At 47.1% G+C, this 24,757-nt stretch overlaps 1 protein-coding gene across 3 annotated transcripts in view; it reads left to right on the plus strand.

Annotated features, from left to right (window-relative positions):
* The window catches only part of UBE4B (ubiquitination factor E4B), a 137,675-nt gene extending 119,341 nt beyond the window's left edge, over positions 1-18,334 (plus strand). For all 3 annotated transcript variants that reach the window (XM_066375004.1, XM_066375006.1, XM_066375005.1), the window contains 7 exons: positions 1,308-1,434; positions 3,058-3,202; positions 8,750-8,884; positions 12,725-12,916; positions 16,231-16,405; positions 16,942-17,088; positions 17,509-18,334. In XM_066375004.1, coding sequence (XP_066231101.1) covers positions 1,308-1,434; positions 3,058-3,202; positions 8,750-8,884; positions 12,725-12,916; positions 16,231-16,405; positions 16,942-17,088; positions 17,509-17,570 — 983 coding nt within the window. In that variant the 3' untranslated portion in view covers positions 17,571-18,334. The remainder of the gene's footprint in view (positions 1-1,307; positions 1,435-3,057; positions 3,203-8,749; positions 8,885-12,724; positions 12,917-16,230; positions 16,406-16,941; positions 17,089-17,508) is intronic.
* Positions 18,335-24,757: the final 6,423 nt, after the last annotated feature.

A 24,757-nucleotide genomic window follows, 5' to 3' on the forward strand; every position in this document is an offset into this window, starting at 1 on the left:
TGAGTCCACGCTCAAGCTAGCGATCTCGGGGTCTCGAACCTGGGTCCTCCGCATCCCAGTCCGACGCTCTATCCACTGCGCCACCGCTTGGTCAGGCAGTATTGTCATTTTTGTAATGTCTTCCAGTTTGTTCAGTTGGAATAAAAATCTTATTTTAATTTACTTTATCTTTTTGCGGGAGGGGATGAGAAGGGGATGGAAAGCATCAACTCGTAGTTACTTCACTTTAGTTGTATATTGATTGCTTCTCTTGTGTGCACTTGCCCAAGGATCAGACCTCGGGTTCAAACAACCAGCAACCTTTGGGATCATGTTGACCCTGCACTCAAGCTGGTGACCCCACGCTCAAGCCAACAACCTTAGGGTCTCAAATCAGGGTCCTCAGCCTCCTGGGTTGACGATCTATCCACCGTGCCACCACTGGCCAGGCTACTTTATCTTTTTCTTAAGCATTACTGTCTTTACCTGGTCATTTTCCTCTTTTTAAAGTTTGTCATGAATTCAGGGATTTCTCATGCTTAAGCTGTTTATTGTTTGGATGACTAAGTTTGATATTCCATTTTATAGGGACACGGCTCTTGGTAATTGTAGATGAGTGGTGAGTGCACAGGGATTCACTCTGCTTTTCTCTACTTCAGTACATACATGTATGAAAATGTCCTTAATACAAAAGTACTTAAAATAATAGTCACATTTGATAGGTATGTGGCCCTTAATAAAATTGAACCCTTTTTTTTTTCTGCTCAGGAATATTTATTTGAAGTGCTGTAGGATTTCTACAAATTAAAATAACTAGAATTGGGGGAGGTATGATAATTCAGTGTCTGGTCATTGATAAGTTGATACTATCCCAAAGATGCCTGGTGATTTTCAACTCTGCATTTGCAGATTTGTACGGACTCAGTAACATTGTAGCAGCAATAATTGCTCTTAAAAAGGTAAAATGTAGTCCTGACCACGAGGTGGCGCAGCGGGTAGAGCGTCAGACTGGGATGTGGAGGACCCAGGTTCAAGATCCCAAGGTCGCCAGCTTGAGCGCAGGCTCATCTGGTTTGAGCAAAAAGCTCACCAGCTTGAGCCCAAGGTCACTGGCTCGAGCAAGGAGTCACTCGGTCTGCTGTCGCCCCAGGTCAAGGCACATATGAGAAAACAATCAATGAACAGCTAAGGTGCCACAACAAAGAATGGATGCTTCTTGTCTCTCTCCCTTCCTGGCTGTCTGTCCCTCTGTCTGACTTTGTCACCAAAAAAAAAAAAAAAAATGTAAAATGTATATATTCTTCACTTCCTTCATCTTTCTTTTTCAGACGTTGAGCATACCGGAGCTACCAGCGAGTTTTATGACAAGTTCACCATTCGCTATCACATTAGCACCATTTTTAAAAGCCTTTGGCAAAACATAGCTCACCATGGCACCTTTATGGAGGAGTTCAAGTGAGTATTGTGCCCCTGATGTTACAACTCGCTCTCTTGCAAATCACTACTAGAGTGCCGCTTAAAAGCTTTCACAGCTGGGTTCTTGGTGGCTTTTGGCTTGGTCTCAGTCTTCCTTCAGTTCCCTGGATGGTGCTGCTGCATGTGACAGGGCTGTCTCATTGTCTGCACTTACCAGATACTGCTGAACTTTAGGTTTGTCGAGATACCGTGGGGATGGTGTACGTAAGGAAAGAATCTATAAATATTCTGAGGTGATGTGTGAAATGTGTCTGTGATGTCAGTGTTACATGAAGTAAAAACGACTAAAACAAGATCTTATAGGGCTCTTAAAGATATCAAGCTTTAGAGTTAGAAATGTCAGGAGGAGTTTAGATTCAGAAGCAGTTCATTAGGGTTGTCATTTTTAGTAAGTCCCTAACCCTTGATGAAAAACTTTTTATTACCTACCTGAAATTTTAGCACCTCTTCAATCTTGACATTAGTAATTCCATGTAAATTACTTTATGAAGAAAGAGAGTCAAATGTTGGACTCTCGAATTATTCTTCGGGGAAATGTTGATCCCGTCTACTTGAGTCTTTTTTGCAGCACCTCTTAGGTCTCTGATCTAGTCTAGCTGTCACTTGTTAACTGGGTGACTAGTCAATAACACACGTTACCAGTGGAGTAACTACCTGCTAAATAGTTTTGTGCAAAGGAAACTGTAAAATAATCCTTTGTTGCCATGAACTGCGCTGTTGGTCAGAATGACGTTCCAGTGGAGGCCTGGAGCAAGCTTAGGAAGCTGGGCAGACCCCAGCTTGACCTGTGTGGTGCTCCAGAACTTTCCGTGTTCCTGAGACCCAGGCCTCTGCCCTCGTTCCCAGGCACTGCTCTTCCCCAGGCCTGGGCCGTCCGGCCCTGGTGGCACAGTGGTAGGTCCTGACATGTACCCCCTTTGTTCCTCTGGCATTTACAGCGTCTAACCCAGGTAGGCCAAGCTATCTCCGCTCACCAGCGAGTCCCTCCATTATAACGTGACAGGAGAACCGTGCCAGAGATCGGAAGCTTCAGGTTCTGTATAATGAGCTAATACCCAGTTTGATCACCATTGCAGCTTCATTTCTCTTCAGTGTGTCTTTCTTTGTGAGGGGAATCTCTGTATCAGTAGTACTCTTGTCTTTCATAGGTGGGTAATTATTTGTGCTTTCTCTATCCTGGTAAATTTAAGCATATTTTCTCTTCTATTCTGGAAAAGTGTTTTCTCTACTTAAAATCATTGTGGCAATGAGCCAGGATGTGCTGGTAAACCTTCTTTCTGAAGAGGAAAAAGTGTCAGTATGTGCTGGTTTTCCAGGGTATAAATATATACTGTCACTGTTACCAAATTTAAGTTGCCACGGAATCTGCTCACAAAATTCCAGACTATTAGCAATTGGCTCGCTCATGAGGCATGCAAGGTGTCTCCAGCACATCACAGGAGTGAGCTTGTCACAATTAATTAAAAAGGATAACAATGTCTAAGGAGAGACTTGCAGTCCTTTAAGTTTCATGGTATTCAAGTTGTGCCAAGGTCGCTTGGCCCTTTTCTCTGGTTTGCGCGGGAAGATGTGTGACCATGTCCCATGTAATTGCCTTTTCAGCTCTGGGAAGCAGTTTGTCCGCTACATAAATATGCTGATCAACGACACGACGTTCTTGCTCGACGAGAGTCTGGAGTCCCTGAAGCGGATCCACGAAGTGCAGGAGGAGATGAAGAACAAGGAGCAGTGGGAGCAGCTGCCCCGGGTGAGTGGCCGTGTGGGGCCCAGCGACCCCACGCTGACTTCTGTCTGCACCTTGTCTCCCCTGTGGGCGTCTGTGAAGTTATGTCCTGGGCTTGGGGCAGGAGAAAACTTCAGCAGTTGCTCTAAAGCTAAGAATGAGTTGCAAAGTCTTTCCAGATGTGTCCAGAAGACTTGTTCTGCCATTTCATCTTAGAGGGCTTTTTGGAGAAGAGGGGTTTTTTTGTTTTTTTTTCTGAAGTTGGAAATGGGGAGGCAGTCAGACTCCCGCATGCACCCGACTGGGATCCACCCAGCACACCCACCAGGGGGCGATGCTCTGCCCATCTGAGGCGTCGCTCTGTTGCGACCAGAGCCATTCTAGCGCCTGAGGCAGAGGCCACAGAGCCATCCTCAGCGCCCGGGCCAACTTTGCTCCAATGGAGCCTTGGCTGCGGGAGGGGAAGAGAGAGACAGAGAGGAAGGAAAGGGGGAGGGGTGGAGAAGCAGATGGGCGCTTCTGTGTGCCCTGGCCGAGAATCGAACCCAGGACTCCTGCATGCCAGGCCAACGCTCTACCACTGAGCCAACCGGCCAAGGCCTGGAGAGAGGTTTTTATTTTGTTTTGTTTTGTCTGAATGTGTTGATTGAAATTTATGAAAGTAACTAGGAAGTAAATCTCAAATTCTGTCTGCTAGATAAGAATTTCTTGTACCCTTTAGGCATCTGTGTGAATCACTGAGGATTTGGATGGGGTTTTCTTTCTTTCAAATGAACTTGATTTTTCTATTCATTAATTAATGGAAAAGAGGTCTGTTTTGCCAGACTCCATGAGAAAACCATGCCTTGCCGTGACAGCCCGTGACACTTACTGCAGGCTGTTGGACGGTCCCCTGGTCAGTCACTAGGCCCCTGTCAGCTAGTGCTGACTTCATATATTAATTAGTTCTCTTCCTGGTTTTCTAAGGCTCAGAGTCAGAACTGCCTTCCAGAAGGAGTTCTCATGTGCAAATGGGGAGGACTAAGTTGTTTGTTTTTTTAACTTGGCATTAAGTAGCATTCTTAAAACAGAAATGTGCCTGACCTGTGGTGGCGCAGTGGATAAAGCGTTGACCTGGAAATGCTGAGGTTGCCGGTTCGAAACCCTGGGCTTGCCTGGTCAAGGCACATATGGGAGTTGATGCTTCCAGCTCCTCCCCCTTCTCTCTCTCTCCTCTCTCTCCCTCTCTCTCTCTCCTCTCTAAAAATGAATAAATAGGCCCTGGCCGGTTGGCTCAGTGGTAGAGCATCAGCCTGGTGTGCAAGGGGTCCTGGGTTCGATTCCCGGCCAGGGCACACAGGAGAAGCGCCCATCTGCTTCTCCACCCCTCCCCCTCTCCTTCCTCTCTGTCTCTCTCTTCCCCTCCCGCAGCGAGGCTCCATTGGAGCAAAGATGGCCTGGGCGCTGGGGATGGCTCCTTGGCCTCTGCCCCAGGCGCTGGAATGGCTCTGGTCGCAACAGAGCGACACCCCGGAGCGGCAGAGCATCGCCCCCTGGTGGGCGTGCCAGGTGGATCCCGGTCGGGCGCATGCGGGAGTCTGTCTGACTGTCTCTCCACGTTTCCAGCTTCGGAAAAATACAAAAAAAAAATAAATAAATAAAAAATAAAAATGAATAAATAAAATTAAATTAAAAATTAAAAAATATATATTAAAAAAATGTTGTTGAGGTTTTAATGCTATGGCATCAAAAGGACCTTAAATGTAAGACACTGAAGCACATTTAGGGACAGTTTTCATTCCACGTATACCTGCATCTTCAAGGGTATATCCTGATCTAGCCTACATGCTTAAACTACAAACGTAAACCTCTGGAGGGGCTCTGCCAGGGTCCTGTGCCTATGCCACCACATTCCATGAGTCACCACACTCCGTGAGCCCCTCTGATTGTGTCGAGATAGTGCCATGGTCCTTTTTTCCCTCCTTGCAATGTTGACACCCACGGGGTGCCATCCTGCCCACTACCCTCGTGCTCATTTCTTTTTTTTTTATTTTTTTCTTTTTTTTTTTATTTTATTTTTTTCCATTTTTCTGAAGCTGGAAACAGGGAGAGACAGTCAGACAGACTCCCGCATGCGCCCGACCGGGATCCACCCGGCACGCCCACCAGGGGCGACGCTCTGCCCACCAGGGGGCGATGCTCTGCCCATCCTGGGCGTCGCCATGTTGCGACCAGAGCCACTCTAGCGCCTGAGGCGGAGGCCACAGAGCCCTCCCCAGCGCCCGGGCCATCTCTGCTCCAATGGAGCTTCGGCTGCGGGAGGGGAAGAGAGAGACAGAGAGGAAAGCGTGGCGGAGGGGTGGAGAAGCAAATGGGCGCTTCTCCTGTGTGCCCTGGCCGGGAATCGAACCCGGGTCCTCCGCACGCTAGGCCGACGCTCTACCGCTGAGCCAACTGGCCAGGGCCTACCTCGTGCTCATTTCTAAAGACACTTTACACTTGGGCTACTGGGCCTCCAGACCCTCCCACCTGCAGTTCCTACCCCACAGATGCTGGCCAGGGCAGCTTAGAGGCATCCTTCTGAGCTCGCCTCCCACTGCAGTCCCTCAGCTCCAGTCTGGAGCAGCCCCGGGCCCTCGCATAGCGTGCTGGGGCCATAGATGAGGCCTCATTGGACGACCCCCAGCTTTGGAGCTCAGGGCTCCAGGTTTGAGACCTGTCACTGGCTCACATTAAAAGTTCCTTAATTTCTGTATCCTCATCCGTAAATCCGACCGCTGCTTCCTTGCAGGGAAGCTAGGAGAAGAGACGACAGAGGGCAAGCCCATAGGTCAGGACTGGCCCAGAGACCGTGCTCTGCATGGATGGCTCCTGTCGTGTCTTCTGTTTCAGTCACTCCTGTCCGTTCTGTGTACTGAATCCTACCCACCTTTGAGTGAGGTCCTGTCCAAATACTCTGGCTCGCTGTAGCTGCACAGTCTTGCCTTTGCCCACAGGCATGTAGCACCCACCTGTGAGGATTTCCCTGGACCAGCTTGTATTATAAATGTTGGGATATGAGTCCTTGCACAGTCTTTGCAGTGCTTAATAGCATTTGTTTGAGATGACTGAACAGATAGTATCGATTTTGTCTGTTAATGGACAGGAAGAGGGCATAAATAATCCCTAACAAGTACAGCTTTAGAGGCCATTTCTGTCTGACTTTGAAGTCACTTTCCTCCCTCCACCTGCCTGCCTACTCCCCACCTCCCTGCCCTCTGCGCTCCCACACAGGTTTCCCTTCTCTCCCCACACTTGCTGCCTGGGCCGGTGTTTCCCAGCGAGGGTGCTGGTTGCTATTTTCAATGTAGTAGAATTTCAATACACTCATTCCTTATTATGGATGACTGTCCTGAACATTGCAGAACATTTAGTACCTCTGGCTCCTGCCCATTTCATGCCAGTGAGGTGATCTCCTCCCCGAGTCCTCAGGCAGCCAGGACCCCCTGCGCAGGGCCCGACACAGCCCCCCCACCTGTGGAAGTCACTGCTGCATGATTTCCTCTGTTCTAAGGCTTCCAACGTCTGTGTTCGGAGGACACCAGAACGTGCCTGCTCAGCTCGGGTCTTCATAACCAGCTGTGGACCTGCCTCTCTGCTGGGCGGTCCATTAGGAAGCCCAAACTGAACTTGTCCAAGCTGAGCCCTGGCGGTGTCCTCCAGACCTCCCCTCCAAGTGTGCCCGGTTTCAGTAATTACAGGTGCTCTGGCTCCTCACTCCGAGTCTTCCTTGATTCCTCCTCTTGGCAAAGCCCCCAGGCTTTCTCTTAAAATACATCCGTAGCCCTGTCCGGTTGACTCAGTGGTAGAGCGTCGGCCTGGCGTGTGGAAGTCCCGGGTTCGATTCCCGGCTGGGGCACACAGGAAAGGCACCCATCTGCTTCTCCACCCTCCCCCTCTCCTTCCTCTCTGTCTCTCTCTTCCCCTCCCGCAGCCAAGGCTCCATTGGAGCAAAGTTGGCCTGGGCGCTGGGGATGGCTCCTTGGCCTCTGCCCCAGGCGCTAGAGTGGCTCTGGTCACGACAGAGCGATGCCCCAGATGGGCAGAGCATCGCCCCCTGGTGGGCGTGCCAGGTGGATCCCGGTCGGGCGCATGCAGGAGTCTGTCTGACTGCCTCCCCGTTTCCAGCTTCAGAAAAATACAAAAAATAAATAAATCCGTATTGGGCCTCTTCCCTACCTCCACCCTGGCCCATCTCCGTCCGTACCGGGTGGCTGGTGTTAAATCTCAGCTTGCTCACTGTCACCACTCTGCTCAGCACCCTCCTGACTTCCCTGCTCACCGTCAGGTCCAGGGTTAGTGTGGCCCAGAGGGCACTGCGGTACCAGCCCCCTCACTGCCCAGCCCCGGCCAGGCTGGGCCAAGCGCTCACTCTTCCCTCCACCTGGCGCCTCTTCCTCCAGGTATGTGCTGGCTCACATCTTTCAGCTGTCCACTGAAACGTCACCTCCTCAGAGTCCCTCCCTGACCGCCCGTTCCAGAGTTGTGTGTTCGGGCCCCAGCACATGCCTCTCCCCTCGCCTGGTTTGTTCTCCATCACTCAGACGTGCGTGTCTGTTTGGGGGGCGTGTTCATTGCTTGTCTCCCTAACGGGCATCTGAGCTCTCCGAGGGCAGGGAACTCTATTGGTCATGTTCGGTGCCTCCTGTGCCTGGAGGCAGCGCTGGCCTGCAGGCAGGGCACGCAGTGAGGAGCTTCTCACCTTACTGTTCTTATGTCTCCCTGGGTCAGTCTTTCATTCCTTGGGCTCATTCTTAACCAAGGGGCGGTGGACAGGTCACCCTACATTGTTGTGGCATCTCTATCAGGCAGGTGCTCAGAGGGACTTGCCCAGGGACACTCACTCAGACTTCTGTTCTAGCTACTCCGCCTCCCCATATAAAGTGAACTGACCTCTGAGCACGTGTAACGCTCTTCACTGTGTTCCTGTATCCCACGCATCTCAGAGCCCTTAGAGTTCTACTCTGCTTCCCCGAGTCAGATACACCTCATTGTCTTGTCTCCTGGCCGGACAGAACTGATGGAGGAGAATGGCCCAGGGCAGGCATGCTGACGGTTGAAGGCTGCGGTGGCCTAACGGTGTGGAAAGACGAAATGCACGCACTGAGCAATTTATGGGCACTTGGTACAGGAGCAAAACCTACAGGCCTCGGTGTCATATTGCATGTTTTTAAAGTACTGATGACTAAATGAAAGTTGTTGAGGCAATGAACTATAACCTTTGTTAGAATCAATGTGTAACAGACACGACATATTTCATTCTGTGTAGAACTTGGTGGTGACTTCTTTTTTCATAGAGGAAGCTGAGTCTCGTGTAAGTTAAACAGTGTGGCAAGGTCACCTTATTCAGAGTCCTAAAGAGTTCTGATGCGAAAAGGAATAAACATCAGTGATCTGGAGAATTCCCTGGTGTGGATGGTTCTGTCATTCCCTAAGGTGGCTTTGTTACGCACTTTTCCTCTGGTGAGCTGACTGTGTTTCTGTCCCATGTGGCATGTTGGCGAGCTGATGACCAGTGCTGAGATTTGTTTGGTATCTACTCCATTTTCCTAGGATCAGCAGCAGGCCCGTCAGTCCCAGCTCGCTCAGGATGAGCGTGTCTCACGCTCCTACCTCGCCCTGGCAACGGAAACCGTGGACATGTTCCATATCCTCACGAAGCAGGTCCAGAAGCCGTTCCTCAGGCCCGTGAGTACAGACTTCGGGGTGTTTGCTTTGTCTGTTGGATTCCACTTTCAGATTCTGTCACAATGAAATAGAGTTGCTGAAATCCTGGATGTTCCTGTGTCACCATCACTGATAAGTGAAATACTGTTACCGACTATTCCCAGTTAGGCTCACCAGTGCACACAGCACGATGGTTGATAGAATGAAGTCTGCAAAGAGTCACTTCCCCATTAACTCAGTTTACTCTCTGCTTGGACGGCATTTTGGATTGTTAATGTTGGAGCTGTGACATCTTTATCATTATTTTTTCCTGTATTTTAGTAAAGTCACATTGATTGCAAATGAGAGAATATTTAGTAGAAATAATTGATAATGTATAAGATCTTTGGTTCTCTTCAGTGTAGCTTTGTTACACGTACGAAGCCAAAGGTTAATAAGAGCAATAATTAGGGTTTATGATAGATCAAAGGTTGTCAAAATGTTTGGCCTGGACCATGATTATTAAAACCTGGCTCCTATCTCTGAAATCGAAACCAAGCAACATAACTGGAAGGTCTGTGCTTCGCCACAGTTGAGCACCACCCTTTCCATCCCCACACACAGTTGAGAAGCTTTATGGTGTGGCCACGAAGGCAGTAACGGGGCCTGAGATTCGGTAGTTAATTGTCTGTTTGGAGATGCATTTACCATGGAATGTAACTGCACTACATTTCCTCTGATTTCTGTACTCTTTCCTCCAACATCATCACCACACCCTGGGCTGTGTGAGCCTCCCCTTCCATCCCCATTCCAGCTCACATCTCTTCATAAATTCATTGCAGTGTATGAGCAGCGGAACGTGATAGTCCGGATACCAGCTTCCCTCAAAGGGTTGCAAGTGAAATTTCTTTAAACTTTACCTGGAAAGGCCAGACAGCGAATACTGGAGGTGTGTGGGCCACACAGTCTCTGCCGCAGCCTCTCAGTGTCACCCACGCAGTGTGAAAGCAGTCACAGACCATGCACACACAAACGAGCGCAGCTGTGTGCCCATAAAACTTTATTATAAACAGGCATCAGGACGGCTTGGCCCGTGGTTGGTAATCTGCCAACTCCTGCTTTAGCCATGCTTGATTTTTTATGTTCAGTGACCCTAGTGGCAGTGCCACCTCATTATTAGAAGGTAGGCAACATAAATACTATTTAAGACTTAATTGTCATGAGGCCTATATTTCTAAATTTTTCATTTTTAAAAAATAAACAATGGTTTGGGTTTTTTTAATGTTTATTTTATTGATTTTAGAGAGGGAAGAAGGGAGAAAGAGAGTGAGAAAGGCAAGAACATTAGTCTGTTCCTGTATGTGCCCTGACCGGGGGTCGAAGCAGCAACCTCTGTGCTTCGGAATGATGCTCTAACCAACCGAGCCATCCCCCAGGGCTAAATTCTTTATTTTTTAAAGGGAATTACTGAAAGCTAAGTCTAAGCGCTTCATGTCCATTGAAGTTAACTTTTCCCCAGGGCTGCAGGTAGACCTGAGCAGTCTGTACACACTGGCTGTGTCTCCTGTCCTGGTTTCCCTGCACCTGCTTTATGTGTTCTCCTTTGCTCCTCAAAACAATCCCACTTCAAAAGGAAAACAAATTACCACCTCTAGCCTACTCTTATCACTCCTTTATCCCACAAGTTCTTAGTTAAATAAGAGTGCTTTACTTTGTGCAAAGGCAGATTTCTGAAAAGCTGCGTTTAAGTTGAATTTATAGAAATCCAGTCATTGCATTTAATGAAAACCTCACAGCTGGAGGGGAGCTTTCACAGTTCCCTTTTTTTTTTTTTTTTTTTAAAGAACATTTTATTAATTTGAGCTAGGCGTGCAGGGAGATTTTTTTTTTAATTCACTTTTTATTTTTTATTTATTTATTTTTTTTTTTTGCATTTTTCAGAAGCTGGAAACAGGGAGAGACAGTCAGACAGACTCCCACATGCGCCCGACCGGGATCCACCCGGCACGCCCACCATGGGGCGATGCTCTGCCCACCAGGGGGCGATGCTCTGCCCATCCTGGGTGTCGCCATGTTGCGACCAGAGCCACTCTAGCGCCTGAGGCAGAGGCCACAGAGCCATCCCCAGCGCCCGGGCCATTTTTGCTCCAATGGAGCCTTGGCTGCGGGAGGGGAAGAGAGAGACAGAGAGGAAGGTGCGGCGGAGGGGTGGAGAAGCAAATGGGCGCTTCTCCTGTGTGCCCTGGCCGGGAATCGAACCCGGGTCCTCCGCACGCTAGGCCGACGCTCTACCGCTGAGCCAACCGGCCAGGGCTCAATTCACTTTTTAGAGAGGAGAGGGAGAGACAGAGAGAGAGGAGAGACAGAGAGAAGGGGGGAGGAGCTGGAAGTATCAACTCCCATATGTGCCTTGACCAGGCAAGCCCAGGGTTTCGAACCGGGGACCTCAGCATTTCCAGGTCAACGCTTTATCCACTGCGCCACCACAGGTCAGGCTTTTTTTTTTTTTTTTTTTTTTAATAATTTTATTTTTTAATGGGGTGACATCAGTAAATCAAGATACATATATTCAAAGATAACATGTCCTGGTTATCTTGTCGTTCAATTATGTTGCATACCCATCACCCAAAGTCAGATTGTCCTCTGTCACCTTCTATCTAGTTCTCTTTGTGCCCCTCCCCCTCCCCCTTCCCTCTCCCTCTCCCCCTCCCCCCTCCCCCCCCCAACCACCACACTCTTATCAATGTCTCTTGGTCTCACTTTTATGTCCCATCTACGTATGGAATAATGCAGTTCCTGGTTTTTTCTGATTTACTTATTTCACTCCGTATAATGTTATCAAGATCCCACCATTTTGCTATAAATGATCCGATGTGGCACATATACACTATGGAACACTACTCAGCCATAAGAAATGATGACATCGGATCATTCACAGTTCCTTTTTTAGGGCTGGAGTCTGCTCCAGTATTCTCTGCACCGACTTCCTGTTTCAGGCCTGCGGGAGCAGTGTGAGCCCAGCAGTACGTGGTCCTGTGTTGTCCTGGGGGGGTCACTGCATTATTATTCTGTAGCTGTCTCGTTTAAGTTGGCTTTGTCTCACTGGCCGGATTTAAAACTATTCAGACATACATTTTATCTCCTACTTCTTTTGCATTTCTCTCTTTGCAGCGGATAATAAGGAAGAATGGTTCACTGTCTGAATTGTCAGGGACTTCTGAAATTTATACAGAAGTAATGCACAAAGCAATGGCTGAAAGAGCGTACTCAAAAACTTGTGTACTTGTGTTGTGATGATGGAATTCTGAATAATTTACCCCCCTTTATTTGTTTCTCACAAATTTAGAGTGATCTTTGTTTTTATATTCTCTTTTTTTACATTGATTTTTTTTCATTGAATTTATTCAGGTGACACAAGTTAACCTAGTCATACAGGTTTCAGTTGCCAGGTCTATAACGCATCTCTGTACACCATATTGTGTATTCACCACCCACACCTCCCCCCGCACTCCCCCCGCCCCGCAAGTCAAGTCTTCGTCCCTCACCATTTATTCCCCATACCCTCCACCACCTCCTGCACCATTGATCCTAGCTTTTATAATTAAAAGCATGAATTTACAGGAAAGGTTGCCTTTTGTTGGTATTTGTAAATATTCTATCAGTCTCCAACATTCTGTTAAATATTAGAATTGTTGGGTTAGAAATGGGGAGTAAAAGTTTTTTAAATACAATGTTTTCTTCAGCCAGTAATACACAGCATTTACAAGGGAGTCTTTGAAGACTAATCCAGCCAATTCCCGTTTCTCTGCCAAAATGGGAGTTTTTGGTCCTTCTCACTTGTTTCAACAGAATGAATTTTCCCATTATCCTGTGATTTCCTAGGAACTTGGACCTCGATTGGCTGCAATGCTGAACTTTAATCTTCAGCAACTCTGTGGTCCCAAGTGCCGTGACCTGAAAGTTGAAAACCCTGAGAAATATGGCTTTGAACCAAAGAAGCTGTTGGACCAACTGACAGATATTTACTTGCAGCTGGACTGTGCGCGGTTCGCCAAAGCCATTGCCGACGACCAGGTCAGTGCAGGGGGAGCCGGCCATTTCACACGGAGGCTGGGGTTCGGGCCGCTGCGCTGGGCAACCTGACGTCGCTACTCTGTGAATTTCTTGGCAGACCTGTGCAATTACTTATCCATCTGTTCCAGAATTTTCCCTGCTTGAAATAGGGAAGGTGATACTTTTCAAAATAAGGTCTGAGAAATTTTTAGTACGTAAATGGAATGACCACGGGAGCCAGGGGTACGTGTCTACTGTAAGTGGGGATGAAGTGATTGTTTCCTTTGGGTGCAGAGAGCAGGATTTGGCTCCAGAGTCATCTCCAATTGAGTTCTGAACTCACGATCTCATGAACGGCCTTACTCGACAAATCCATTACCTCCCCAGAAAGAGCCCCGTTTCCTCAGGGAATCTGTCTTCCTTCTAAGTCCTCAGCTTCTGTGCTGCCGTTTTCTTTGTCTCCTGGTTTCTGACCTTGGATGGGGACCTCTGCCACCTTCTCTCCCTGTCTCCCTGCGTCCCATGATCATGTCCATTTTCTGTTTTTCATGCCATAGCAACCAGTTCAGCCGGGACCCACCCAGCCTCACTCCTGCAGGGCTTCCTGCCCTCCACGTTCTTGTCCTGCATGGTTTGACTATAGAATAGCTAGTGTTCATTAACTGAACACCAGGCTTTGACTACTTGTAATCCTCACAAAATCTTATGATACAGGTTCGGTTAGATTTCTCATTTTAAAACGAGGCACAGAGAGATTAAACAGCTCATGTGGAGTCGGTGTGGCGTAGAGGCAGGGTTCGCATCTTGGTGTCTGGCCCTGAGCTCTCCACATAAAACGCCCCAGAGTTGCCATGCTTGCTTTTGTCTCTCCATCTTTGTTCAAATTTTTTATCCAGATATTACTCACATCTCAGGTTCACCATTGTGGACATTCTAGAAGGTTCTTTACCCACACCTCATTCAAAGATTGAAATAGGGGAAACCTAGATGCTTATAAGCTTTAAAATGGAGCTTAATCGGATGCCATTTTCTTTTTGTTCAAATGACTTAATTAATTGCAATGCTCAATTTTTTAATATGCAAATAAAAGGTTTTAAAACCTGTGGGAGAAAATATGGCTACTTGTGGCAAAAGAAGTTCAAGGTAAAACTGTCGCAGTAGTGTCTCTACAGCAACACCAACACTTCAGTAATTCCCAGTATAAAATATTTAATTTTGCCCTTCCGATGTCTTACGATATAACCTTTTGGCCATTTATCCCCTGTGCCCCTTCCTGAAGGGATAGGGCTGTGGCTCACCTGATGCATTATAAGTGGGCACCGCCTGACCTGTGGTGGCGCAGTGGATAAAGTGTCGACCTGGAAATGCTGAGGTCGCCGGTTCAAAACCCTGGGCTTGCCTGGTCAAGGCACATTTGGGAGTTGATGCTTCCTGCTCCTCCCTCCCCCTTCTCTCTCTCTCTCTCTCTCTCTCTCTCTCTCTCTCTCTCTTTCTCCTCTCTAAAAATTAATAAAAATAAATTTTAAAAATTTTAGCCCTGGCCGGTTGGCTCAGCGGTAGAGCGTCGGCCTAGCGTGCGGAGGACCCGGGTTCGATTCCCGGCCAGGGCACATAGGAGAAGCGCCCATTTGCTTCTCCACCCCTCCGCCGCGCTTTCCTCTCTGTCTCTCTCTTCCCCTCCCGCAGCCAAGGCTCCATTGGAGCAAAGATGGCCCGGGCGCTGGGCATGGCTCTGTGGCCTCTGCCTCAGGCGCTAGAGTGGCTCTGGTCGCAATATGGCGACGCCCAGGATGGGCAGAGCATCGCCCCCTGGGGGGCAGAGCACCGCCCCTGGTGGGCGTGCCAGGTGGATCCCGGTCGGGTGCATGCGGGAGTCTGTCTGACTGTCTATCCCCGTTTCCAGCTTCAGAAAAATGAAAAAAAAAAAAATTTTAAAAAAATAAATAAATAAATAAGTGGGCACCAAGTACAGTGTTTGTTGAACTCTGTAGTAATTTCGTTTTAAGAAACCGGAACTGAGGCTCTCTGGACATTTTGGGTTGTAGAAGGTGCTCTGGGGGTTGTTGCTGGGCCAGGCACCTGCCAGCAGTGTGCCTTGCCCTCTCCCCTCAGTTGTAGGGCATTAATAAGGGGCCTGGGTGTATGTAGAGAGACAGGTGAGTGTGCATACCTGTTTAGAAACTGACATTAAAAAAGGAAAGAAGAGCCTGACCGGTGGTGGCGCAGAGGAACACCGAGGTGGCTGGTTCGGAATCCTGGTCAGGGCACATGTGACAAGCAAGCCATGAACAGGCGAAGTGAGGCAACTATGAATAGATATTCTCACCCCGCCCCCTCCATCCTCTTTCTATAAAATCAATAAAAGCTTTTTTACAATTTTTAGAAAGAAGAAAGAGTGAGGGCTTTCAGGTCAGGTCTTTTTAAGAGAATAAAGTATGAATTCACATCCTCTCAGATTCATAACTGGATGTCGACGTGAATCCCCAGATAGAAATGACAGGTCACAGGCTATGACCTCAGATTCTCCTGTTTACATCGTTGTCGCTGCACGGACCAATGGCCAGGGTTTGTGTCATAAATGCAAGTCAGGATATACATTGATTGTTTTGGAATGGCAGATTGCTGTGAACTGGGCACCTGTGAGGTGGGTGTCACCACCCCCATTTTACGCCATGGAAGCGCGAGCTCAGCAGAGGGAGGGGTTCACCTAGGATAGCACAGCAGGTGGGTGGCAGAGCCAGAATCCAAGTCTGGGTTCATCGGAGTCTGTGGTGGGCTGTCGTATTCTGGACCACCCTCTCCAACTCATAGGCAGAAGTCGTGTCTGCTCCCGTCTGCAGAGCACCTGACTTTTAATAGCATTGACCCAAGAGCTGGTGAAGATTCAGGAGAATTTGATGATGAACTATATTGAGTTGTTTTCCCCATGTGTACCTTTTGGGAAAAGAGCTAAAACTCCCCTCCTCCTCCCATGCTGCTAGATAGAGCACAGGGCCATGCAAGGGCCAAATAGACTAGATCTCCTTCTCTTCATGTTTAAAGCTTAAAAGAAATGCATGTTTGCTGTAAAAATAATTCAGAAATTTTCAAATTCCCATTTGCCTTAATCCTGAAGCCCTCCCCAGAGGTAATGAACTTGTTACATACAGTGTGGTGTGTATTATCCCAGTCTTTAGTATTTATAGCCATGTAGAAGTATTTCTGTAGACACATTATAATTTTAGGGCTTTTTTAGGAAGGAAAAAAACAAACAAATTATACCTCGAGTCTTTTCTGCAGCTTGCTTTGTTCCACTTAAACTCTATTTTCATCTCACCTTGTCTTTGCTCATCCAGAGATCCTACAGCAAGGAGCTGTTTGAGGAAGTGATCTCGAAGCTGCGGAAGGCTGGGATCAAATCCACGATAGCAATAGAGAAGTTTAAGCTTCTCGCTGAGAAAGTGGAGGAGATCGTAGCCAAGAACGCACGTGCAGAGATCGACTACAGCGACGCCCCTGACGAGTTCAGAGGCAAGTGGCCCGCTTTTCTCCCACTGAATCCTTTGGTTTGTGTTACCTGGAAACAGGCAACATTAAAAGAACACATTCTGTGCTTTCAACTTTTTAATGGTGTGCCTTGGTCCTTTTTGAGACACTTTGTCTGAAATTAGGTTTGCCTACTTTTAGTCCATGTGGTAAAATAAAAGGGAAAAAAAAAGTCCTTAGTGTGATTGCAAACCAGGTAACAACCCTGAAGACTCGAAGGTCAGCAGTGGGGGTTGGCATTTTCTAATGACGGGTCCCAGCCTGCCCTCTTCGTCCTCCTCGCTGCCCTCTCCTCCATTCTTTCCTCCCAGCAGGCACTACCAAAGCCGCCTTCCCTGCTGCAGAGCCGGTGTGCGTGCTTCTCTGCTGATTTCCCTCCGCACTCAGCCCAGTTGGGGCCATGTGATTGCTGTTCCCAGGGACGTGTTTTACATTTCATTGGCAGGAGGGGCTTTGATCTGTTAGTGTGTTCTGTCATAGGTCCTGTTATTAGACTAGAATTGGCTTTGCTTTCTCTGTAGACCCGCTGATGGACACCCTGATGACTGACCCGGTGCGGCTACCCTCTGGTACCATCATGGACCGCTCCATCATTCTGCGGCACTTGCTGAACTCCCCCACAGACCCCTTCAACCGGCAGACGCTGACTGAGAGCATGCTGGAACCAGGTACGGGGAGCTGGGCTGGTGGCCTGGCGAACACCAAGCATAGGGGCCAGTATGACGTAGCAATGCGGATTAATCAAGGGGAGGAACTTCTCAATCCAGAAACTCCCTAGTTGTGACACTTAATGATAAAGACACGAACCTGACCAGTGGTGGCACAGTGGATAGATAGAGTGTTGACCTGGGACACTGAGGTTCCAGGTTCCAAACCTCAGGCTCACCAGCTCAAACTCAGGCTCATCCAGTTTGTTCTTTTTCACTGTAGAAGTCTAGTTGTTCCCATCATCCATTTCTTTCCTCTTCAGTCTTCATTTCACTGAGCGAGTAAATGGCATTTTCTTTTCATTTGTGCAGACGACCAGCGTCATCTCTCGGGAAGAACCCTCCCACCTGCGGCATTAACCCTCCCCCTTCTCTCCGCAGTGCCAGAACTGAAAGAGCAGATCCAGGCCTGGATGAGAGAGAAACAGAATAGCGATCAGTAAGCCGCCCCCTGGCCCGCCCTCTGCTGAACCGCCAAGGCCAATGAGGCGCGCAGACGCAGCCCCGGCGGGAGAACGCTCTTCGAACATGGAGGCCAAACGTGGCAAACACACCGCGAGCCCACCCAGCACGACCCAATGGTGGCCATCAGAAAGGAGATGAATGAGAAGAGGAGCCCAATTCCTGTACATATATTTAAGTGACAAGCGCAGTCAAAAGCTTGAGGGACACGTTTTATGATTGATTGCTTGTGTAATGAAGCACGTCCTTCCTGTGTCACAATTTGGGGCTTTTGCAACGGAAGTTTTTTAGTGATTGATAATGAATGGGTCTGGGCAGCATCCCCTCCATCTTTTTTTCCCCCCTAAATCCAATATCCATTGATTTGATTGTGATTCAAGAACCTTGAACATTCTGCTGCTAAAGAATCTTCCCCACCTTCCCCTCCCTTCCCCTCCCCTCCCTTTTCCACCTTTCCCTTCCCCTCCCTTCCCCTCCTTTCCCTTCCCTTCCCTTCCCTACCCTACCCTACCCTACCCTACCCTACCCTACCCTACCTGCACTGCTGTGGATTTTTTTAAGAGAAGCAAAAACAAATAAATTTCTCTCCCTGGCCCTCCAAACATATATTCTGTGAGATAACTGTGCCTGCAACAAAGTGTTAATCCTGGGATCGTATTTTTATATCATATTCACATATTTGTTTTTTTAATTGGTGTTAGATGACATGATTAATAAAAAAGGCAAGATATTTTCAGAATTTGAATTTCAGTTTTTATTATTATTTTTTTTTCTTTTGAAATGTCCCTCTGAAGTTTTTTTTATTCTAAGCAAAATGAAGAGATTCCCGTTGCTCTGGTCCTTGTCATAAGCCCTCTCTTAGGAATGGAAGGAGCAGCTGCAGCAAAGAGAATGTTTCCTTCTATCAGGATTTACATGACTTCGGGCTTGAGGGGGGGGGGGGTTGGTGTTTTTAATGCTAGGTGACAGTTCGAAGACTTTCTGGTTACCCAATGAGGGTACTTACGTTCCTCAACCTTTTAGTCTGTGAGTTCAAGGCAGGGGTCCTGTGTACCATGCGTCCTTTGGGGCTTGGCCTTACCAAAGCGAAAAAGGGGTGCAAGAGCTGCGGAGGTATGTCTGCTTGTAAAAACACACAGGCAGACACATCCACACGCACGTGCAGAAACACAGAAGACTTTTTGTATTACTGCTCCCTACTTAATATACTTGAATTCTCGAATTTCCTTTGGGGTAAAAAAGGATTTGAAACCATAAAGTGTTTTGAAGAAATTAAGTCTACAAAAAACATACTTTCTTTTTTCTTTTCCTTTTTTCCCCCCTTCCACAGGCAATGTCCTCTGTTCGATTCCTAATGCAAACTACAATAAACAGTGATACACATTTAGAAGGCATCTTCTTTGAGTCTCTTCTTTCTGTGGAAAACAAAGGGGTGGGTAAGCAACAGGAGCCAAGTGAGTTTGCCTGGGTTCAGTTACCTTCCCTGGAGCCTGCTGGGAGTGAATGCTTTTATAAAAGGGAACTTGGGGGTCTGGGTTCGTCTCAGCGCTCCGTTTGGTTCTGGTTCCACAGTTTGCTTCTCGGAGGGCGTTGAACTTGGGCATCATCAGTCTCTGTCGTCCTCAAGTAGCTATCGGATCTAAAACAGCTTTCCCTGGTGACCTTTAAGAATTCTTAGTCAAGTGCAACCCATTTCATAACCACTTTCTCAGGCACTGCAGTTTGTAGAACTATCTACCAGCTTGTGTGAAAATAATAGCGAGCACTTATGTAGCATTTTCTGTGTACCAGGCACTACGCAGAAACCATCGCATTGGTGGTTTCATCCTCTGGAAGGCGGTACTATTTATTACCTTCATTTTATAAGGAAGATATACATCATTATATTTTCTTGACTATCCTCTTTGCTATCATTTTGTCTCTGATGAAGTTTGTTGTATGAATTGCTATCTTGTTTAATATTAAATTGCTACTCTGGTGTTGTTTTCGTTGATATTTGGCTAGTATATCTTCTTGTTTTCCTCCTACCATTGTGCATTGAAATATCACACCTATGCATAAAACTGCATAAAACATAGATGTACAACTTAACTACCATAAAAACTTCACTTGTATAATGAGCACGCAGGCAGAGAAATGCAACATTTCTAGTACCCAGAATCCCTTTCAGTGCCTGTTCCCACTCACAAGCCTCCCAACCCCATCCACAGGTAAGCGTCATCCTGGTTGCTATGGTAATCACTTCCTCACTTTTCTTTATGGTTTTGTCATTTAGCTATATAACCGCTAAATACTATAGTTTAATACTGACTGTTTTGAAATGCCATCTTAATATATTTAATATTTAAATGAAATATACTTAAACCTGGCTTTTCTTGCTTGTTACTCTAGCGTAAGAGTGAGTATAGTCCACCACCAAGGGGTGATGCTCTGCCCATCTGGGCCGTTGCTCCGTTGCAACCAGAGCCATTCTAGCGCTTGAGGCGGAGGCCACAGAGCCATCCTCAGTGCCCAGGCCAACTTTGCTCCAATGGAGGAAAGTTGGCTGCAGGAGGGAAAGAGAAAGACAAAGAAGGGCGAGGGGGAAGGGTGGAGAAGCAGGTGGGCACTTCTCCTGTGTGCCCTGGCTGAGATTTGAACCCAGGACTTCCACACGCCAGGCCAATGTTCTACCACTGAGCCAACCGGCCAGGGCTGGATTTTGGATTTTTGGCAAGTGCATTTTTTGCTTCTATTGAGAGCTTAATATCGGTTTTGTTTTAATTTTATTTATTGATTTTTAGAGGGACAGAGAGGAGATGGGGAACAAGTGGAAAGCATCAACTAGTAGTAATTGCTTCCTGTACGTGATTTAACCAGCCAAGCCCAGGATTTCAAACCAGCGACCTCAGTGTTCTGGTTTGACACTTTATCCATTGTGCCACAACAGGACAGGCCAATATAGATCTTAATCAAGTTTTTTATTTTTTAAAAATATTTATTGAGGCCCTGGCCGGTTGGCTCAGTGGTAGAGCGTCAGCCTGGCGTGCGGGGGACCCGGGTTCGATTCCCGGCCAGGGCACATAGGAGAAGCGCCCATTTGCTTCTCCACCCCCGTTCCCCTCTCCTTCCTCTCTGTCTCTCTCTTCCCCTCCCGCAGCCGAGGCTCCATTGGAGCAAAGATGGCCTGGGCGCTGGGGATGGCTCCTTGGCCTCTGCCCCAGGCGCTAAAGTGGCTCTGGTAGCGGCAGAGCGACGCCCCGGAGGGGCAGAGCATCGCCCCCTGGTGGGCAGAGCGTTGCCCCTGGTGGGCGTGCCGGGTGGATCCCGGTCGGGCGCATGCAGGAGTCTGTCTGACTGTCTCTCCCCGTTTCCAGCTTCAGAAAAATACAAAAATACAAAAAAAATTAAAATAAAAAAATATATATTTATTGATTTTTAGAGAGGAAGGGAGAGAATGAGAGACAGGAACATCAATCTGTTCCTGGCCTGACCAGGTGGTGGTACAGTGGGTAGAGCGTCAGACTGGGACGTAGAGGACTCAGGTTGAAAATTCTGAGTTCGCTGGCTTGAGTGTAGGCTCATCTGGCTTGAGCACGGGCTCACCAGCTTGAGCCCAAGGTCGCTGGCTTGAGCAAGAGGTCACTCGCTCTGCTGTAGCCCCCCCATCAAGGCACATATGAGAAAACAATCAATGAACAATGAAGGGGACAAAGGAGCCACAATGAAGAATTGATGCTTTTCATCTCACTTCCTGTCTGTCTGTCCCTATCTCTCTCTCTCTCTCTCTCTCTCTCTCTCTCTGTCGTTAAAAAAAAAAAAAAATTCTGTTCCTTTATGTGCTCTGACCAGGGATTAAACCAGCAACCCCTGAACTTTAGGACACCACTCCAACCAGTGAAGCTATCTGGCCAGGGCTAGTTTTTTATTTCAGGCTATAAATATGGTGAATTATACTGGCTAAGTTTTGAATGTTAAACAACCCTTGCAATCCTGGGAGAAGTCCCCACTAAGACATCACATATTATTCCTTTTATATATTGTTTGAGTCGATTTGCTAAATTTTGTTACAAAAATTTGCATCTGGCCTTGGCTAGGCTCCAACATGCCAAGGTTGTGGGTTCCAAACCAAGTCAGGGCACATACAAGAAACAACCAATGATGGCATGAATGAGGAAGGGCAAGTCAGTGCTTCTCTCTTTCTCTCTGTCTCTCTAACACTGAAAAAGAAATTTGCATCTATTTATATCTAATATTTTCATTATAAGGGATATCGATGTCTAGTTTTCGTTTTCCCTTAAGTGAGAAGCGGAGAGGCAGAGAGACAGACTCCCGCATGCACCCCAACCAGGGATCCACCTGTAAAGCGCCCTACCTGGTGATTATCTACCCATCAAGCACTGTTGCTCTGTTGCTCAGCAACTGAGCTATTTTAGCACCTGAGGTGAGGCCATGGAGCCATCCTCAATGCCCAGGGCCAACTTGCTCAAACCAAACTATGTTCCTCTCTGCAGCAGGGGAAGAGAGATAGACCAGCGGGATAGGGGTGGAGAAGTAGATGGTCACTTCTCCTGTGTGTCCTGACTGGGAATCGAACCCAGGACTTCCACTCGCCACACCGACGCTCTACTGCTGAGCCAACCAGCCAGGGCCTGGTTTTCATTTCTTATAGATATATTTTTCTAATTTTAGTAACTTCCCCACTTTTTCTCTACATTTGAGGTGCCAGTTTTCAAAGTCACTACATTGCATAATTCAGTGATTCAGCATTATAACCTATGATCATATATATATTTTATATATATTATATTTTAAATATTTCTCCTCATTATCTCTCTTTGGTGTCTTTCAGTAGAGTTTCTCAATCTGATCTTCTAGTTTACTAGTTCCTTCTTGGTCTGCATTTTCCTATTCAACTCTGCATCTGCAATTAGTTTTTCTAAATAATTGCTTATCCTAGACCCCTGGTCAGCAAACTGCGGCTCGTGAGCCACATGCAGCTCTTTGGCCCCTTGAGTGTGGCTCTTCCACAAAATACCACGTGTGGGCACTACCTCGATAAGGAATGTACCTACCTATATAGTTTAAGTTTAAAAAATTTGGCTCTCAAAAGAAATTTCAATTGTTATACTGTTGATATTTGGCTCTGTTGACTAATGAGTTTGCCGACCACCGTCCTAGACTTCTAGTTCCCAGCAGTCTCTCTTTGAAGATGTTTATTATGCCAATTTGAAGTTTTTGTTGTGTCTAGTCCATGACTTCTGCTTCCTCTAAGGCAGGGGTAGTCAACCTTTTTATACCTACCGCCCACTTCTGTATCTCTGTTAGTAGTAAAATTTTCTAACCGCCCACCGGTTCCACAGTAATGGTGATTTATAAAGTAGGGAAGTAACTTTACTTTATAAAATTTATAAAGCAGAGTTACAGCAAGTTAAAGCATATAATAGTAATTACTTACCAAGTACTTTATGTCGGATTTTCACTAAGTTTGGCAGAATAAATCTTTATAAAACAACTTACTATAGTTAAATCTATCTTTTTATTTATACTTTGGTTGTTCCGCTACTGCCCACCATGAAAGCTGGAGAGCCCACTAGTGGACGATAGGGACCAAATTGACCGGCACTGCTCTAAGGGTTTCACTTGATTGTCTCTGATTTATGACTGTTTTTCTCCTTAGATATGTAGTTATTTTCTCAAGAGTTCACAGTCCCCTGGGCATTATAGACTACCTGGATGATAATGGTAATGTGGAGTGAGCAATAAAGCTCAGACTCTGGTCTGGTCTGTGCCCTTGTGGTGAGTGAGAGTGTGTGTGTGTGTTGGGGTGGGGTGGGGACCATCTCAGAGGGCAGACTTGATGGCATTAAATTATAGGCCTTCTATGTCCCTATTTGCCATCTCACAGGCCACCCTGCCTTTCAAGAAACCTGTTTCTCTTCCCTGGCACTGAACTTCTCCAAGGGCTTTTTACCTTGGTCGTAGCACCTTGCCCTTGGGAAATGGAGGAAGAGAAGGGAACACTTGAGGTCAGGCTGTCTGTTCCTCCCCATGGCCAGGAGCCCCCCTCAAACTGCTCCCGCACCCCATGTGGCAGGGCCAGAAAGGAGTCAACGTGGGGGAGAGGAACGCAGCTAACTCAAGAACTCTTCCCCAAGCCTCCCTTCCCAGAGACCAAGTCCCTTCTGTCCCCTCACAGATTTTTCAGTTTTTATAGTTTCTGAGTCTCCTCTCCTCTACCTCTATCCAGGTGTCTCCTCTCAGTGGTTGGGTTCATGGCTTAGATTAAGCCTCCTCTAATTCTCCCCAAAACTTGTGTGGTGGATACAAATATCTATCTCATTCTACCCATAAAGAAACTGAAATTCAGAGGGGTTTCATTACTTGCCTGCAACCACAAAGTTGCTAAATAAAGAAATGGAGGCACATCCATTTCTCCCTGCCCCAGAGTCTGTGAAGGACTCTGGAGAATTTTGTCCCAGAGAATAAAGAAACGTGAGCTGGGGCTTCACTTCAGTCATTTTTGAAATCCCACAGGACTCAGGGATGGATAAAGGAATGCTGGTGGTGTTGACTTCCAGAAGACAGACTCTGTCCTTTTGTATCATCACTTTTTATGGTGACTTAAATTATTTATACTGTTTTGTTGAGAGCTAAGCATGTTGGGTAAATTGCCACTGATTGGAAGGAAGAAAGTGGACAAGCAGACTGGGTTGTGCTAAAAAAAAAAGTGTCTCCAAAGTCTCCACCCTGTGATACCTTGAAACTATTTTCATGTAGGGTGTGTGTGTGTGTGTGTGTGTGTGTGTGTGTGTGTGTGTGTGTGTGAGAGAGAGAGAGAGAGAGAGAGAGAGAGAGAGAGATGGTTGGTTGTCGGACCTTGTCTGGTCACCGGCTCTCTGCTCATTTCACTGGAGATTCTGGACCTTCCAGTCATTTGTAAAATGAGCGTGTCACCTGTCAACTTTACATGGGTGGAAGGAAGTTGCTGATATATTCGCTTTAAAAGCAAAAGAAAACTTTGAGCTCTTATACAGAAAAACACATTATCAATAAATAGGCTTAATTTTTACCTATGAACCCAGTCAACTGTTTATATAAACATTATAGATTGAAAAGCTGTGCAGCGCCCTCGAAGTGCCCGGTCTTAGGAAGCTGTGCCTCATCGGCCTTCCAAACCACCACCTCC

This window comes from Saccopteryx leptura, chromosome 3 (assembly GCF_036850995.1).
Source record: "Saccopteryx leptura isolate mSacLep1 chromosome 3, mSacLep1_pri_phased_curated, whole genome shotgun sequence".
In the NCBI taxonomy this organism is placed as follows: Eukaryota; Metazoa; Chordata; class Mammalia; order Chiroptera; family Emballonuridae; genus Saccopteryx; species Saccopteryx leptura.